At 47.0% G+C, this 18,847-nt stretch overlaps 1 protein-coding gene across 1 annotated transcript in view; it reads left to right on the top strand.

Moving 5' to 3' along the window:
* Window positions 1-1,001: 1,001 nt before the first annotated feature.
* The window catches only part of CPSF4L (cleavage and polyadenylation specific factor 4 like), a 25,807-nt gene continuing 7,961 nt past the window's right edge, over window positions 1,002-18,847 (top strand). The window contains exons 1-5 of the mRNA XM_077458684.1: window positions 1,002-1,571; window positions 5,140-5,331; window positions 8,721-8,771; window positions 10,374-10,526; window positions 14,197-14,292. Coding sequence (XP_077314810.1) covers window positions 5,229-5,331; window positions 8,721-8,771; window positions 10,374-10,526; window positions 14,197-14,292 — 403 coding nt within the window. The 5' untranslated portion in view covers window positions 1,002-1,571; window positions 5,140-5,228. The remainder of the gene's footprint in view (window positions 1,572-5,139; window positions 5,332-8,720; window positions 8,772-10,373; window positions 10,527-14,196; window positions 14,293-18,847) is intronic.

Here is an 18,847-nt window from a genome sequence, read left to right as displayed (position 1 = left end):
CAATAGAAGTTGTGCTGAGCAATGATCATAGGAATGTTATCAGACTCACCAAAACAACTAAATATACAAATAAACAGAAATCCAATAATGTATCAGGACTGGTCTGTAAAATGTCACCTGACAGCTATGCAGGGAAGGGGGGTGTGGTCTCTATTGAGTGGGAGGAATGAAGGTAGGTTGATAAACCATACAGGGTAACGGGGTAAACAAAACAGGGCGACTCCCCAAAGTCACCCATTACCCAGCGCCCACCTGAGTCAGTCACCCACCGATTACCCAGCGCCCATCTAAGAAATCCATGATCCAGCACCCAGTTAAGTCATCCATGACTCAGTGCCCACCTGAGTCACCTATTACCCAGCACCTGCCTGAGGCACTGAACGCCCACTTGAGTTACTCATTACCCAGCACCCACCCGAGTCACCCATTATCCACCCAATACCCAATGCCCACCCACGTCACCCAATGCCCACTTGAGTCATCCAATACCCAGTGCCCAACTGAGTCAGTCAATGCCCACCCACGTCACCCAATACCCAGCGCCCCCCTGATTAATTCCAGAGCCCACCCAAAATCACCCAGCACCCACCTAAGTCCCCCCTGACCTAGCACCCACTTGAATCACCCATGCCCCAGCGCCTACCTGAATAACCCAGCACCCGCCTGAGCCACCCCTGACCCAGCGCCCACTTGAATCACCCATGACCCAGCGCCCACCTGAGCCACCCATGACCCAGTGCCCACCTGAGCCACCCGTGACCCAGCGCCCACCTGAGCCACCCATGACCCAGTGCCCACCTGAGCCACCCGTGACCCAGCGCCCACCTGAGCCACCCGTGACCCAGCGCCCACCTGAGCCACCCGTGACCCAGCGCCCACCTGAGCCACCCGTGACCCAGCGCCCACCTGAGCCACCCGTGACCCAGCGCCCACCTGAGCCACCCGTGACCCAGCGCCCACCTGATTAATTCCATAGCCCACCCAAGTCACCCAGCACCCACCTGAGTCACCCCTGAGCCAGCACCCACCTGAGTCACCCATGATCCAGAGTCTGAATCACCTATTACCCAGTGCCCACCCAAGTCACTCAGCGCCCACCTGATTAACCCATGACTCAGCGCTCACCTAGTCATCCATGAACCAGTGGCCACCTGAGCCACCCAATGCCCACCTGAGTCTCCCGTGACCCAGCATCTGAGTCATCTATTACCCAGTACCCTCCTGAGTCACCCACCAGCACCCACCCAAATCATCCAGTCCCCCAGAACCTACTTGCATCATCCAGCACCCATCTAACTCATTCAGGACCCTCCTTAGTTCCTGTGTACATCATCCCCCCCAATACATGTAAATCATATAGTGTAACAGAGACAATGGAAGACTCACCCAGGTGACGTCTCCTCCAGGGATCTCCCATCAGCTCCTCCATCCTCTGTGTCCTCCAGACTCTGATCTGTCACATGACCCGGCTGCACTCAGGTGTGCTAATCAGGACCTGGCCTCACCTGTGCCTCACCTGACCCATCACACCCCCAGCCCACTCTTCCCCATATGAAATCCCACAAGGACAGGTTGGTGCTCCTGGAGGGGAATTTTTAAAAACTGAACTTCTTTTTAGGCTCCAGTCGCACTTTGTATTGTGGGAACTTGCGATTTTCACTTGATCCCGCGTGGGTCGCACATAGGGCACACCAATCATTTCAGCGGGCTGCCCTATGCACGTTTGTCACTCCAAAAGAAGCTCCTCCTATTTTTTGAGTGACACGCGTCATGTGATTTTTAAAGGCGCGTTTTGCTGTGCAATTCACCTGACAATTGTGGCAAAATCGCACTGCGTTTGGGGGGAACCATTTAGAATGTGCGTTGCGCGTTTTGCAGCAATTCCCACGTGATTTGGAATTGTGCAGAGTCGGCCCGCAAATTCCACATCGCCAAGTGTGAGTGGGGTCCATTTTAGATCCCTGAATGTGAGTAGAGGGGGCATTAGGCAAGTGTCATGTTTGTCTCTGCGTTCACATGCGTTATTGACCATGTATTTCCACTTTGCGGTTTGGAGTGGAAAGGCCACTGGCCAAGACTTGGTAACATCTGTTGCCGACGCACCAAAATGCACGTTTTACGCACCATTGAACTCTATGGGCCGCCCAACTCGCAGCAACACAACGCAATTCACTGCTCTGCTTTGTGCTGCAACGCATGTCCAACGGCAGGTGCATTGGGTGCCGTAGCCGTGTTGGCTCACAATGTGGAACGGTCCTTTAAGCGCAACTTGCCATGCGCTGCGGAGCGCTATAAAAAAAAGCATAGTGCATGGGCTCTGTCTTGGTAGCGCAACACATTTATTAGCACAACGCATGTCTGTCGGCAGGTGTGTTAGGCTGCCAATTGCATCGAATGGCACCACCTTGCACCAACGTATGTGCCTAACGCATTACCGCAAACAGGTTGTGTGCATTAGTACAGGGCCCGGCCCCATCAGTTCATCAGGAGGGCCAGCTGTACTGCCTTATCGCTGAAACCAACCCCCCTGCAGTGCAGCCGGCTTTTCCTCTCTTCTCCTGCCAGCTTTCAGCTACTGCGGGAGCAGCCATGAGAAGATTAATTCCAGTCCTTGTGCCCCCCCCCCAGGCTCCTGTAGTCATAACTGAAGCATAGTAAACTGCGCTTACTATGCTTCAGTTTGTGAATCAACAAAAATCCTCTGTGGAGAGTGCTGCCTGTTCATTTATCTGCAGTGCTGCTGAGGCTGCAGAGGAGTAATTGAGTTGAGTAATCCCTGTCCTGCATCCCTTTTCTCTGTCTGAAAAGTGAGACATCAGGGGTCTGTTTAGACCCCCCCCCCCCATTTCACCAAAGGTCAACAGGACTACAAAAAAATAAAAAAATACAAAATAAAGGAATGAGCCCCCCCCCCCCAAAAGTTTAAATAAAACAAAAAAAGGGAAAAGAAAACAAACAACATAAAAATCACCCAAAAATACAAACAACCCCCAAAAAAGGTACCATGCCACTCAGAAAAAATGTTCCAGTTAATTCCAGTGCCTGCTCCCCCAGGCCCCTGTAGTCATAACTGAAGCATAGTAAACTGCGCTTACTATGCTTCAATTTGTGAAAAAGCCTCTGTGGAGAGTGCTTCCTGTTCGTTTATCTGCAGTGCAGCTGAGGCTGCAGAGGAGTAATTGAGTGGAGTAATCCCTCTCCTGCATCCCTTTTCTCTGTCTGAAAAGTGAGACATCCGGTGTCTGACCCCACCATTTCACCAAAGCACAACCCCCAACAAGACTGCAAAAAAAGTTAAAAACCCCCCCACCCCAAAAAGTAAAAAAAATAAAAGGTAAGTTAAAATAAAACAAAAAATGTAAAAGAAAACAAAGAACATAAAAATCACCCAAAAATACAAACAACCCCAAAAGAGGAAACGAGAAAAAGGTAAAAAAAAAAATAAAACCCAAAAAGGTAGCCCCCCCTCCCCACAGAAAAGATAAAAAAAAAAAAAAAGTAATGTCCCTACCAGAAAAAGGTAAAAAAAAAAAAAAAGACAAAAAGGTAGCCCCCCCGCACAAAAAAAGGTAAAAACAAAAAAGAAACCTCAAAAGGTACCCCAACCCCCCAAGTTAAAACAAAAGAAAAAAGGTAAAAGAAAACAAAGAACATAAAAATCACCCAAAAATACAAACAACCCCAAAAGAGGTACCATCCCATGAGAAAAAGGTAGTGCCCCCCCCCCCCCCCCCCCCCCACAGAAAAGATAAAAAAAGTAAGGTCTCTCCCAGAAAAAGGTAAACAAAAAAACAGACAAAAAGGTAGCCCCCCTCCCCCTCACAAGAAAGGTAAAAACTAAACAAAAAAGAAACCCCAAAAGGTTTAAAAAACTAAAACAAAAAAAAAAATAGGAAAAAAAAACCTAAGAAATCCCCCACAAAAAAACGAATAAACAAAACAAACAACACCCCAAAAAAAGTAGAAAAACAAGCAAAAAAAAAAACCGTCAAAAAGGTAAAAAAAAAACAAAAACAAACCACCTCTCCCAAACAAAACCTCCCCCCCAAAAAAGGTAAAAAAAAGAAAAGGAAGGTAGGCTGTAGGGGGCCCCGTGATTTCTAACAGTCCTGATTACCACTAAGGCTCCATGCACACTGAAGCTGATAAACTGCAGTTTATTGGAGTTTGGGCATTTTTTGTAAAAGCCCATAAACTCCACTCTATGTTAGCCTATGTGTCCATGCACACATGGACGTTTTTCAGCTTTAATGAGCAGTGGAGTTTATGGGCTTTTTTCTGAACGCCAGAAATTCGCGTTCAAAGTGCCGTTTTTCAGCGGCAAAAAACGACAAACGCTCATTAACGCTCATTAACGTTTATTAACGCTCGTTCATTAGTGTTCGGCATTCTATTTTTCAATGCATTGTGGGATTTTTGGAGTGTCCTCTGTGTATTTTTATAAAAAACGCCCATTAACGCCAACGCTGTAAAACGCTCATTAACGCTCATTAACGCTAGTATAAAACGCTGTTAAAAGCAGGTTTTTCAACCAGCGTTTTCTGCTAGCAATCTGGCGTCCAGAAATAGCTTTTTTGAGCTTCAGTGTGCATGGAGCCTAATAGTTCACACTGTATGCAGTATTTTATTAGCAGTGCATTACAATGCAGGTTGATGCAATGCAATGCATGTCCAGCAGGGGGTGCGTTGGAGCTCCATTCACACCATCTATTTGCAGCAACTCACCCTTATGCATTAGTCCAGTGATGGAGAACCTTGGCACCCCAGATATTTTGGAACTACATGTCCCATGATACTCATGCACTCTGCAGTGTAGTGGAGCATCATGGGAAATGTAGTTCCAAAACATCTGGGGTGCCGAGGTTCACCATCACTGCATTAGTGCATAAGAGTTACTGCAAATAGATGGTGTGAATGGAGCTCCAACGCACCCCCTGCTGGACATGCATTGCATTGCATCAACCTGCATTGTAATGCACTGCTAATAAAATAAAGTGCATTAGTGCAACACAGTGCCAATCAGAATGAATACCACCACACTGCACCAATACACTCAGGTGAGTTGTTGCTGCGATGGGCGCCCCCTGAGATGGGACATACGGTAGAAATGTCTGACTGTAATGAAAGTCTTCTCTCCAGTAAGGTGCGGCTCTGCTCTCTGGTGATTTCTGTAGGAACAGATCTCTCGGGACCGGCTTTGCATCCAATCAGGTGAGGCGCTGGCAGCCATGCAGGACGTAATCGCCGGGTTTGAGAAGTTCAACTTTGACCTGGAGAAGGATGTGGATGGTCAGAGGGGATCCTTTGTGCTGCCCTTCCAAGGCATGGACAGTGAGTATGGCGGCCGGCGTGTAATGGGTTAAAGGAGAGTCCGGCCTGAGTGACCTGTAATGTGGGGCGCTCATTAAAAATGTATAACTGGATGGACAGGAAGCCTGGGAGCGACCTTGGCAATGCAATTATAGATCGGGACGTCTTCATTAGAGCCATTAAATCTTCCCTCCGGTCTCACACAGGTGTACCGGCTCCTCTCCTGAAATGGCTTCTTCCGATTTCACTGCACACTGTGAGCTTCTCACACTGTGCATTAGAAGCTGCAGCAAGTCAGATAGAGCCCCCCCGCCTCATTTCCTGGCTGGAGGACGTCCAGTGTCATCTAGTGCTTTCCTCCCCAGCCTGAGTGTCCCTGGCACCGCCCCTTTCATTGGATTTTAGTTCTTTCAAACATAGCGGTTTGGCCTCACATGTGGGAGTTACCTAGGCAAATACAACCTGCCTGGGAACGCCCACAGCTTCAAACCCACCCATCAAGGCATTTTGATATTTGCATAACTCCTCCTACTGCTTCTAAAGGACTGAGAGCTCTGCAGAGGAGGGCTGAGAGCTCTGCAGAGGAGGACTGAGAGCTCTGCAGAGGAGGGCTGAGAGCTCTGCAGAGGAGTGCTGAGAGCTCTACAGAGGAGTACTGAGGCCGGGGGCTGCCCCTACTAGTTTTCGGGTCCTATGTTGATTGGCTGTCCTGCTGCTCGGCAGGGAAACCAGAAGAAAGCACAGATCACTGTAGTAGCAGTGCTTATACAGCGATTTCCAGCTTCTAGAGAAGTGGCCTCCAAACTGCAGCCCTGGGGGCCAGATGTGGCCCTCGCCTTCATTAGGCCCTCGGGATACTATTTCCCAACCTTTCCCCAGATACAAGGCTCTGTTACTTCTACACCAACAATGGGGCATAATTCCTGTCACTGATATTAACAATAGGGCGCTACTCCTCCCACTGACACCAACAATGGGGCACTATATATACAGGGGTGTGTGTGTGTGGGGGGGGGCTGACATATATATACAGGTGTGTGGTGGGGGGGCTGACATATATACAGGTGTGGGGGGCTGATATATACAGGTGGGGGATAGGGCTGACACCAGGGATGGACTGGGACAGAAATTTGGCCCTGGACTTCATCCAGACCGGCCCACTTACATTTTGAGTGTCCCATCAGCACTCTCTTACATCAGAGTGTCCCATCACCAACCCCCTTACAACAGAGTGTCCCATCACCAACCCCCTTACAACAGAGTGTCCCATCGGCACCCCTTACATCAGAGTGTCCCATCGGCACCCCTTACATCAGAGTGTCCCATCGGCACCCCCTTACATCAGAGTGTCCCATCGGCACCCCCTTACATCAGAGTGTCCCATCGGCACCCCCTTACATCAGAGTGTCCCATCGGCACCCCCTTACATCAGAGTGTCCCATCGGCACCCCCTTACATCAGAGTGTCCCATCGGCACCCCCTTACATCAGAGTGTCCCATCGGCACCCCCTTACATCAGAGTGTCCCATCGGCACCCCCTTACATCAGAGTGTCCCATCGGCACCCCCTTACATCAGAGTGTCCCATTACCAGCCCCCCCTTACATCAGAGTGTCCCATTACCAGCCCCCCCTTACATCAGAGTGTCCCATTACCAGCACCCCCTTACATCAGAGGTGTCCCATTACCAGCACCCCCTTACATCAGAGTGTCCCATTACCAGCACCCCCTTACATCAGAGTGTCCCATTACCAGCACCCCCTTACATCAGAGTGTCCCATTACCAGCACCCCCTTACATCAGAGTGTCCCATCAGCACCCCCTTACATCAGAGTGTCCCAGGAACAGCCCCCTTACATCAGAGTGTCCCAGGAACAGCCCCCTTACATCAGAGTGTCCCAGGAACAGCCCCCTTACATCAGAGTGTCCCAGGAACAGCCCCCCTTACATCAGAGTGTCCCATCACCAGCCCCCTTACATCAGAGTGTCCCATCACCAGCCCCCTTACATCAGAGTGTCCCATCACCAGCCCCCTTACATCAGAGTGTCCCATCACCAGCCCCCTTACATCAGTGTCCCATCACCAGCCCCCTTACATCAGAGTGGCCCACTGAGCCATCGGCCCACCGGGAAACTCCCAGTAGTCCCGATGGCCAGTACATGCCTGGCTGACACATATACAGGTGTGTGTGTGTGTGGGGGGGGGGGCTGACATATATACAGATGTGTGGGGGGGCTGACATATATATATAGGTGTGTGTGGGGGGGCTGACATATATACAGGAGTGTGTGGGGGGGGGGCTGACATATATAAAGGGGTGTGTGTGTGGGGGGGGAGAGTCTGACATACATACAGGTGTGTGTGTGTGTGTGTCTGTGTGTGGGGGGGTCTGACATATATACAGGTGTGTGTGTGGTGGGGTCTGACATATATACAGGTGTGTGTGGGGGGGCTCATATATATACAGGTGTGTGTGGGGGGCTGACATATGTACAGGTGTGTGTGTGTGTAGGGGGGGCTGACATATATACAGATGTGTGTGGGGGGGGGGGGGCTGACATATATACAGCTGTGTATGTGGGGGCTGACATATATACAGGTGTGTGTGGAGGGGGGCAGACATATATTCAGTTGTGGGGGGGCTGACATATATACAGGTGTGGGGGGGGGCTGACATATATTCAGGTGTGGGGGGCTGACATATATACAGGATTGAGGGGGGGGGCTGAGTGCGTACAGGTGAGGTGGTCGGTGTGCGGATTCGGTAGGAAGGCCCGTGGACAAGCCCTGGGGAATGTTGGTGGTCAGGCCTGGGGGGAGGGGGGCCCAGGCCACCTAAAGCTGTGTAAGGGTCCCAAAAATTTCTGCTGGCTGCCCAGGATAGGGTGCACACATACTTTATATTGATCTAAGCTGGACCAATAGAACTATGTAAAAATATCCATGTCTGGAATTCTTTTTGAATATAATGGGGAAAAAAATATGGACAAGCGCTTAAGTGGCGACCAATTTTGGCCCTTCACTCTTATCAGTTGGGTTACATTAGTCCAGCTGAAGGTACATTAGTCCAGCTGAAGGTACATTAGTCCAGTTGAAAGTACATTAGTCCAGCTGAAGGTACATTAGTCCAGCTGAAGGTACATTAGTCCAGCTGAAGGTACATTAGTCCAGTTGAAGGTACATCTTGTTCCTGAGATGATAAATTCTGGAATATATTTTGGCTCCAACCTGATACAACTGGGAGATCTGATTGTTCTTGAAGGTTAGAGCGGAAATCGGAGCCTCTCGGCTTCAGAGGTTCATCTTTTAGAGAGATAAATCCGTCCTTCGGGAATTCTCCTAGGAAGAGAATCTCTCCTCTTTGTAGCTTAGCTCCACAATAACCCCCTTTTCTCTCTCTCATGGCGCAGAGTCCGGGGCGGCCGTCTGTAATTTCTTCACTCGGGGATTATGCCGAAAAGGTAAGAGACCTCAAAATACTTACTACAGCCAAATATAGAATTCATCAGTATTATCATTTGTCCCTTACATAAGAGCGCCACCTTCTGGTGTTCTCAGGAATGGTATCTGCACAGAAACATTAAACCAGAGGCTGTAGTCCCATTCACAAACCTTGTGAAAAACCCACTGAATCAGACTTGTAACAGTCACGTCCGGGTTGTTTGTCTAATATGGTCAATCAAGAATAGAAACTCGGAGAACATTTTTATGTAGGTTCTCCTTGACAATGTATTGGTGGGGAGGTCTGTCATTTAGGTTGAATTCTCCTGGCCAATTTCTCATTCGTGTAATATGCAAGGCAGTCTCTTTAGTATTAGTTCTCTTGAGAAGGAGTGTATGTGTGAGTAATCAAGTAAGCCTTTCTCATCCCGGTTGCTCAGAGCTCCTTGAGCAGTGGTAGGGGCAGATTTATCTTCTGTCTGACCATCAATATAAGGCAGCCCTTCTCCCACGGACCCCCCAATGTAAGGAGGCCCTTCTCCCACGGACCCCCCAATGTAAGGAGGCCCTTCTCCCACGGACCCCCCAATGTAAGGAGGCCCTTCTTCCCACGGACCCCCCAATGTAAGGAGGCCCTTCTTCCCACGGACCCCCCAATGTAAGGAGGCCCTTCTTCCCACGGACCCCCCAATGTAAGGAGGCCCTTCTTCCCACGGACCCCCCAATGTAAGGAGGCCCTTCTTCCCACGGACCCCCCCAATGTAAGGAGGCCCTTCTTCCCACGGGCCCCCCAAAGTAAGGAGGCCCTTCTCCCACGGGCCCCCCAAAGTAAGGAGGCCCTTCTCCCACGGGCCCCCCAAAGTAAGGAGGCCCTTCTCCCACGGGCCCCCCAAAGTAAGGAGGCCCTTCTCCCACGGGCCCCCCAAAGTAAGGAGGCCCTTCTCCCACGGACCCCCCAAAGTAAGGAGGCCCTTCTCCCACGGGCCCCCCAAAGTAAGGAGGCCCTTCTCCCACGGGCCCCCCAAAGTAAGGAGGCCCTTCTCCCACGGACCCCCCAAAGTAAGGAGGCCCTTCTCTCACGGGCCCATCAAAGTAAGGAGGCCCTTCTCCCACGGGCCCCCAAAGTAAGGAGGCCCTTCTCCCACGGGCCCCCCAAAGTAAGGAGGCCCTTCTCCCACAAACCAACAGTTTACCAGGGTCCTTCTCCCACGGACCTCTCAAAGTTAGGAGGCCCGCCTCCCAAGGCCTCTCAAAGTAAGGAGGCCCTTCTCTCATGGACCCCCAAAGTAGGGAGGCCCTTCTCTCATGGACCCCCAAAGTAGGGAGGCCCTTCTCTCATGGACCCCCAAAGTAGGGAGGCCCTTCTCTCATGGACCCCCAAAGTAGGGAGGCCATTCTCCCACGGACCAACAGTTTACCAGGGTCCAACTTAAAAAAAAATACGGTGTGGTCTGTGGTCCCATTTATATCTGCAACTCGCTGATCACAGTAATGCACATGGACTGTAGATATCATTGTCTAGGGTTCCCCAAGACATGAGAATGATTTTAGGGGTTCCCCCGGGGTAATGAGGTTGGGAAGGTTGGATGAAGTGATCTGTTGGTGTTATCCTCTGGTTGCAGGTGCCATGTGCCCGTTCCGTCACCTGACCGGGGAGAAGACGGTGGTCTGCAAACACTGGCTGAGGGGACTCTGCAAGAAGGGGGACCAGTGCGAGTTCCTTCACGAGTACGACATGGACCGCATGCCCGAGTGCTACTTCTACTCCAAGTTCGGTGAGGAACGAGAGAAGGTGTGAATTAAGGCTGAACTACGTGCAGATATAAGAGACACCAACTATTGCATGAATACATCCTCATTTCTTTATATATAAGCAGTATAAGTGCTCAAAATTGACCTGGCGTCAGCCTCTTGCGCTCCCTACAGCAAAGCTCAGACTGGGAGAGGGGAAAGCAACACAAGGAGCCAATCAGTTGGCAGCGCAAGGAGCATACTGATGGGAGGAGAGAGCAGAGATGATCTTGCCAGTCCTGGACATGTGCAATTCGTATCGCTCTGAATACGTTTTTCCATTAAATTCGACAAATCCATTAATTTGTAAATATTCAAATTAATGAAAACTCATTTAACAAATTTTTCAGAATATTTGGAAATGAGAAAATTTTGAAAATAAGAATTAAAATCCGAGAATTCAAAAGAACAAAAAATAACGCATATTCGAAAATCTGAAATAATAACTAATAATAATAATAATAATAATAATAAAAATAACTATTAAATTATAGGTATTGGAATTATCTTTCAAATTTGGCTGTTAGTAAATGTAACGAATACGAATTTATCCGAAGTTACGAATGATCCAAAATAACAAATGCCGCATCTAAATGAATGGAATGTAACAAATTAAAAATAATAATAATAATAATAATAAAACGTTTTGGATTTTTGGATTTTCTAAATGAACAAATTCCGCATCTAAATGAATGGAACGTAACAAATTATTATTAATAATAATAATAATAATAAAACGTTTTATTATTAATTTGTTACGTTCCATTCATTTAGATGCGGAATTTGTTCATTTAGAAAATCCAAAATGTGAAAATCCGAAAGAACAACAATCCAAAATAATAACTAATAACTATTAAATTATAGGTATTGGAATTATCTTTCAAATTTTGGCTGTTGGTGAACGTAACAAATATGAATTTATTCGAAGTTGTGAATTATCCGAAATAACGACTGCCGCATCTAAACGTATGGAATGTAACAAATTAATAATAAATAATAATAAAAAGTTTATTATTATTAATTTGTTACGTTACATTCGTTTAGATGCAAATTAATAATAATAATAAACTTTTTATTATTATTTATTATTATTTGTTACGTTTCATTTGTTTAAATGCGGCATTTCTTATTTCAGGTAATTCGTAACTTCGGATAAATTCGTATTCATTTCGTTCACTAACAGCCAAATTTGAAAGGTTATTCCAATACCTATAATTTAATAGTTCTGAGTTATTATTTTGGATTGTCGTTCTTTTTGGATTGTCGTTCTTTTTGGGTTGTGGTCCTTTTCGGGTTGTGGTCCTTTTCGGGTTGCCGTCCTTTGCGGGTTGCCGTCCTTTGCGGGGTTGTCGTTCTTTTGGGGTTGTCGTTCTTTTGGGGTTGTCGTTCTTTTCGGGTTGCCGTCCTTTTCGGGTTGCCGTTCTTTTTCGGGTTGTCGTTCTTTTTCGGGTTGTCGTTCTTTTCGGGTTGCCGTTCTTTTCGGGTTGCCGTCCTTTTCGGATTGCCGTCCTTTTTTGGGTTTCCGTTCTTTTGGATTTCCGCATTTTCGGCTTTTTCCAAATTATCAAAATAACGAATTCCGCATGTAAACGAACGGAAAATAACAAATTCAAATTTTTCCAAGGTTACGAATTTATTTGAAATAACGTCTTTTGATCATAACGAATGACCTGAAAAACGAAAAAAATAAATAAAATAAAAACGTGGTGGCTGCCTTTCGTTTTCCTTATTTAGGATTTTTATCTTCCTTAAGGCCCTGTTCACAGTCTCATGTTGCAGGAAAAAGCGCGATTTTGTATTTTTCTTAGCGATTTGCATGCGGATTTTGCATGTCGCATATGGCCAGCCTGCCCCATGCGGGTTAGAGTCGCCCGAAAAGAAGCTCCAGCTTCTTTTCTGATGACGAGCTTCACGCAATTTTGAAAGGCGTGGCTTGTCAATCACGGCGGAATCGCTGTTAATTTGAGGTGCCATTAAGGGATATTGGCACCCAAACGCAAGTTGCAGAGACTCTGCCTACGATTCCAAATCGTGAGATGTGAATGGGGCCCTATTAGATGGGCACGTTCTGCTATTTTACATAGTATTGCTATTATTGCATTTCACATAAAGGCCGGGCTTCCTGCTTTAGTAATCCTGCACAGTGATTGTGCTTTACTATTCCGCTTTCCCACTGCAAGGCTATCAGACTGACTGGATCCTCTGTCTAGCTTTTCTGCAGTCGCAGAGATGCTGAATGCATTGCAATGTTTGTCATCTCTTTGTGATTTTCCTTGCTGTTGTACAATGCAATTGAAGGCAATGTGTCATGTGATTTCATTTCCCAGCTTGCAACAGATAAGTGACAGTTTTATTTTTTTTACAATCCAAGTCTAAATAACAAGAATCAGAATGTCAGTAACTTGCACATCATTGATCCTCTGCCGCCATCTAGTGGTGAACATTCATAATGACAAGCAAATATTCCTTACCACCTGTTACAGCAGGGGTCTCCAAACTATCAAAGGGCTAGTTTACTGCCCTTCAGATATTAGTAGGGGGCGGACTGTGACGGGTGGGAGTAGAAAATTCCCTGGCATCGGTGGGAGTAATTATTGCCATAGGCTTGGTGATCAGTGTGAAGAAAAAAAATATATGCATCATTGGTGTCAGTGGGAGAAATAGTGCCCCATATTTGATGTCGGCAGATAAATCTGTTCCCCATCCTTGGTGTCAGTGGGAGGAATAGTGCCCCATCATTGGTGTCAGTGGGAGAAAAAGTGCCCCATCATTGGTGTCAGTGGGAGGAATAGTGCCCCATCATTGGTGTCAGTGGGAGAAAAAGTACCCCGTCATTGGTGTCAGTGGGAGAAAATTGCCCCATCATTGGTGTCAGTGGGAGAAAAATTGCCCCATCATTGGTGTCAGTGGGAGAAAAATTGCCCCATCATTGGTGTCAGTGGGAGAAAAATTGCCCCATCATTGGTGTCAGTGGAAGGAATAGTGTCCCATCAGTGGTGTCAGTGGGAGGAATAGTGCCTCATCATTGGTGTCAGTGGGAGGAATAGTGCCTCATCATTGGTGTCAGTGGGAGGAATAGTGCCCCATCATTGGTGTCAGTGGGAAGAATAGTGTCCCATCAGTGGTGTCAGTGGGAGGAATAGTGCCCCATCATTGATGTCAGTGGGAGGAATAGTGCCCCATCATTGGTGTCAGTGGGAGGAATAGTGCCCCATCATTGGTGTCAGTGGGGTGAATAGTGCCCCATCATTGGTGTCAGTGGGGTGAATACTGCCCCATCATTGGTGTCAGTGGGGTGAATACTGCCCCATCATTGGTGTCAGTGGGGTGAATACTGCCCCATCATTGGTGTCAGTGGGGTGAATACTGCCCCATCATTGGTGTCAGTGGGGTGAATACTGCCCCATCATTGGTGTCAGTGGGGTGAATACTGCCCCATCATTGGTGTCAGTGGGGTGAATAGTGCCCCATCATTGGTGTCGGTGGAAGAAAGGTGGCTTGTATCAAGAGAAAGAATAGTGCCCAAGGGCCGGATAATGGCAAGCAAAGGGCCACATCTGGCCCCTGGCCTGCAGTTTGGAGGCCCCTGTGTTACAGTGATAACTCCTCTATTGTATAATAGATGACACTCCTCCTCTCTCTTCTCTCTATTAGGGGAATGCAGCAACAAGGACTGTCCTTTCCTGCACATAGACCCGGCATCTAAAATCAAAGACTGCCCGTGGTACGACCGAGGATTCTGCAAACACGGTAATATTGTTTTCGGCTTTGACATAATTTATACCAAAAAAGAACAATATATCTGTGAATAAAGTTTTTCTGAATGAGGGTCACATGGCTTTCCTAAATATAAACAGCGCTGAGATGAATTTAAAAAAAACAAATCTTGGATCGGAGAATCGGATCGCTCACACAACCAAAAATCCTATTTGATAAAAAGCTTGCAGTAAATATACATCACTTCACAATGATTGGCCTTTGGTGGCCGGATTAGGATGCAGACATTAGAAAAAATTTAATTTTTTTGCTTGGACATACAACTTAGGTGGTCCGATTGTGTGAACCTTCTCCAATGTCTGAAGGGTCCTTTTTATGTCTTAGTTGAAGACTTGGCAGTTTGTCTGCCCAATGATATCAGCCTCTTCTGTGATGGAAGGGACTTTCTTATGATGGTGGAGGCTGGACCTCTCTCTCTGGTTTAGGCTGTATAGAGGGTGGATCTCTCTCTCTCTCTCTCTCTCTCTCTCTCTCTCTCTCTCTCTCTCTCTCTCTCTCTCTCTCTCTCTCTCTCCTCTCCCTCTCTCTCTCCTCTCCCTCTCCCTCTCCCTCTCCCTCTCTCTCTCTCTCTCCCTCTCCCTCTCCCTCTCCCTCTCCCTCTCCCTCTCCCTCTCTCCCTCTCTCCCTCTCTCCCTCTCTCCCTCTCTCCCTCTCTCCCTCTCTCCCTCTCTCCCTCTCTCCCTCTCCCTCTCCCTCTCCCTCTCCCTCTCCCTCTCCCTCTCCCTCTCCCTCTCCCTCTCCCTCTCCCTCTCCCTCTCCTCTCCTCTCCCTCTCCCTCTCCCTCTCTCCCTCTCCCTCTCTCCCTCTCCCTCTCCCTCTCTCGCCTCCCTCTCCCTCTCCCTCTCTCCCTCTCCCTCTCCCTCTCCCTCTCCCTCTCTCCGCCCCCCTCTCCCTCTCTCGCCCCCCTCTCCCTCTCTCGCCCCCCTCTCCCTCTCTCGCCCCCCTCTCCCTCTCTCACCCCCTCTCCCTCTCTCTCTCTCTTGAAGGTGGTAAAGTACAGATTGAAGACAGGCATCTTTGTCTCATTGGAACATTATTCCCTAAACAGAGGTGGAGACCTGTGACACAGTGAGATACTGCCTAGCATTGTTCCCCCGGTGAGGTCACACCTCCAGTTATGTAACTCCACTTATCAAGTTTATGCTGAACAACAATCACACCCTGAGGTACCAGCTTCAGCTACAACCCGGCCCATCTTAAATAATGGTAGCTAAATTGCAATGATTGGAGTTTTTATACAACGTGAACCCCCTTCCTACAACACGTACCCCCTTCCTACAAACCTTTCCTATAACACGTACCCCCTTCCTACAAACCTTTCCTACAACACGTACCCCCTTCCTACAAACCTTTCCTACAACACGTACCCCCTTCCTACAACCCCTTCTTACAGGATGTACCCCCTTCCTATAACCCTTCCCTACAACACATTCCCCGTTACTACAACCCCTTCTTACAGCACATACCCCCTTCCTACAACACGTGGCACAGAACACCGATCACCTGACTCCACCCGAAATATATAGGTTCTCCCAGCAGGCCAAGGGTTCAAAGAAAACTCCTGCCCATTGGCTGAAAAATACCATATACCCATAATCTGACCTTGCAATGCCCTTCTCGTATCTAGTACCACCAAGTGCCCGGCCACCTAGTAGTAGAAGAGAAAAGTGCAACAAGGCCAAACTTAAAAATAAATTGATAGATCAACTCCTGGCAAGTAAATTTGTGAGGTGCAACCCTGCCTAAACTCCAAGGTGCTACATTTCTTTTTTTGTTCTCCTTTTTTTTTTTCTCTCTCTCTCTTATCTCTTCTCTTTTTTTTCCTATCTCATTTTCTCTCCCCCCCCCCCCCTTTTTTATTCCCCTTTCTTTGCTATTCTTCTACCCCAGTTTTTTTCCACATTTATTTTTCTTTCTCTTCCCTCCTCCCCTTTTTTTTTTAAAGTAACCAATTGTCTTCTTTCTCTGTCTTCACTGTTTTTTCCTCCTTTTCTCTCTCTCTCTCCCTCTCCACGAATATCCTGATAAAAAGTTGTCATCTGTATACAGAACGCTCCTCATCCGTCTGTCACCATCAAGGTGGAGTAGGTTAAGATGGTAAAGAAAAAGTGTCGGATTTAATCTGTTTTTCCACCCCCTCCCAGGATCGCCCGTAAACGCCCTCGCCGGGTCTGAGGGATTTCACGCAATTGTCACTCTCTTATTGTTTGGAGTTCTAAGCAGCGCCCCACGTAGGAGGTGATGGGATAAAATAAAGAGGGTGAGGTGTTCCTCTCCATTGCCTGTAAAATGAAAACTTTTCACCTGACCGGTTACTTTGTATTCCGTCATTCTGTGTCAATGTAAACCAGTTGTTGGTGATTTGCAGATCTTTGTATGTGCAGAATTCTTCCATCAGCTCCTCCCTCCCAGTTATTTCCTTTTTGTACCACTTTCTTCTCCCGATTAGATTGTAAGCTCTCAGGGGCAGGGCCCTTCTAACCCTCTTCTATGGAACCTGTACACTGGCTGCCTTCCTTTTTATTTTTTGTAAAGCATTGCGCAAACAGTTGGCGCTATATAAATCCTGTATTTTATATATATATATGTGTGTATGTGTGTATATATATATATATATATATATATATATATATATATATATATATGTATTATTCTATATATATATATATATATATATATATATATATATATATATATATATATATATATATATATATATATATATATAGATGTATTATTCTATATATATATATATATGTATTATTCTATAATACATTAACCCCTTTGTGACCAGATAGCATTGTTTCCTAGATGCCCAAGCCACATTGAGCAGTTAACATGACAATAACTCAATTTCAAAATTTTCTGACAATAACTAAATTTTCTGAATTCTGTCTTTTAGGCCAGTTTTCTATCAATTTACAAATTGATCTTTCCAAGCCTGTAGACTTTACCCTACACGTGTGTGGGGAACTGTGTTAATCGCATTTGCAAAATCCAAGTATACCACGTCCACAGCTATCACTCTGTCCAAGTATACCACGTCCACCGCCACCCCTCTGTCCAAGTATACCACGTCCACCGCCACCCCTCTGTCCAAGTATACCACGTCCACCGTCACCCTCTGTCCAAGTATACCACGTCCACAGCCACCCCTCTGTCCAGGTATACAACGTCCACCGCCACCCCTCTGTCCAAGTATACCACGTCCACCATCACCCCTCTGTCCAAGTATACCACGTCCACCGTCACCCTCTGTCCAAGTATACCACGTCCACAGCCACCCCTCTGTCCAAGTATACAACGTCCACTGCCACCCCTCTGTCCAAGTATACAACGTCCACCGCCACCCCTCTGTCCAAGTATACAACGTCCACCGCCACCCCTCTGTCCAAGTATACAACGTCCATGGTCACCCCTCTGTCCAACTATACCATGTCCACCGTCACCCCTCTGTCCAAGTATACAACGTCCACCGTCACCCCTCTGTCCAAGTATACAACGTCCACGGTCACCCCTCTGTCCAAGTATACAACGTCCATGGTCACCCCTCTGTCCAAGTATACCACGTCCACAGCCACCACTCTGTCCAAGTATACCACGTCCACCGCCACCCCTCTGTCCAAGTATACCACGTCCACTGCCACCCCTCTGTCCAAGGTTTGACTTGCCTCCTCATAAAAAGAAATCGGATTTGTTTGACAACTTCTGTCTTTCACGAATCCATGCTGTCTGTTGCTTAAAAAATTTTTTTTCCAACAAGAACTCATCTATGTGGTCTTTTATTAAACTCTCCAGTAGTAGCATAGAAGTTAAACTAACAGGTCCAGTCATTATCGAGTCTTTAAAAATTAGAAACAGTGGCCTTGAAATGACAGAGCTCAATTCTTTTAGGATCCGTGGGTGGATGCCATCTGGTGCAGGTGCTTTATCCACCTTTATTCTGTCTAAATATTTCTAGACCATATCACTTTTGAGCCATTGCGGATCATTCGGGGGGTGTGTCACTACCACCCCCATTATGGGCATGAGCTCCCCCCAATGCTCCTTTTTGTATACACAGAGCTGAAGAAAGTATTTAACAAATTTGCCTTTTCTTTGTCCCCAGCCACCCACTCCAGATTATTTTGTAAAGGGCCTACATGCTCAGACCTGACCTTTTTTTACTATTAATATATTTGAAGATTATTTTTTTTTGGGGGGGGGGGGGGAGTTTGCCCTACTATCTTTAGCAATCTGTCGTTCGTTTTGAATTTTTGTGTCCTTAATTTCCTTTTTATATATTCTGTTATATTCTTTGTAACATTTTAAACGATGATAGTGTTCCTTCATTTTTATATTCTTTTAAAAGCTCTTTTTTTTTATTATATATAGCCATTTTAACTTTGGCAGTAAGCCACATATGTTTAAAAGGATAAAAAATAAAACGTATTGCCCGTGGGAATATACTGTGCAGTGAGTTTACATACAGACAAAATTACCTTTTCTGTTCTGTGTCCATTGATGCCAATATTCCCTCCCAGTCCAA

The sequence above is a fragment of the Lithobates pipiens genome, unplaced genomic scaffold, assembly GCF_037356315.1.
Source record: "Lithobates pipiens isolate NorthernLeopardFrog02 unplaced genomic scaffold, aLitPip1_a1.2 Scaffold_28, whole genome shotgun sequence".
NCBI classification, from domain to species: Eukaryota; Metazoa; Chordata; class Amphibia; order Anura; family Ranidae; genus Lithobates; species Lithobates pipiens.
This window is presented reverse-complemented; position numbering and strand designations above follow the sequence as displayed.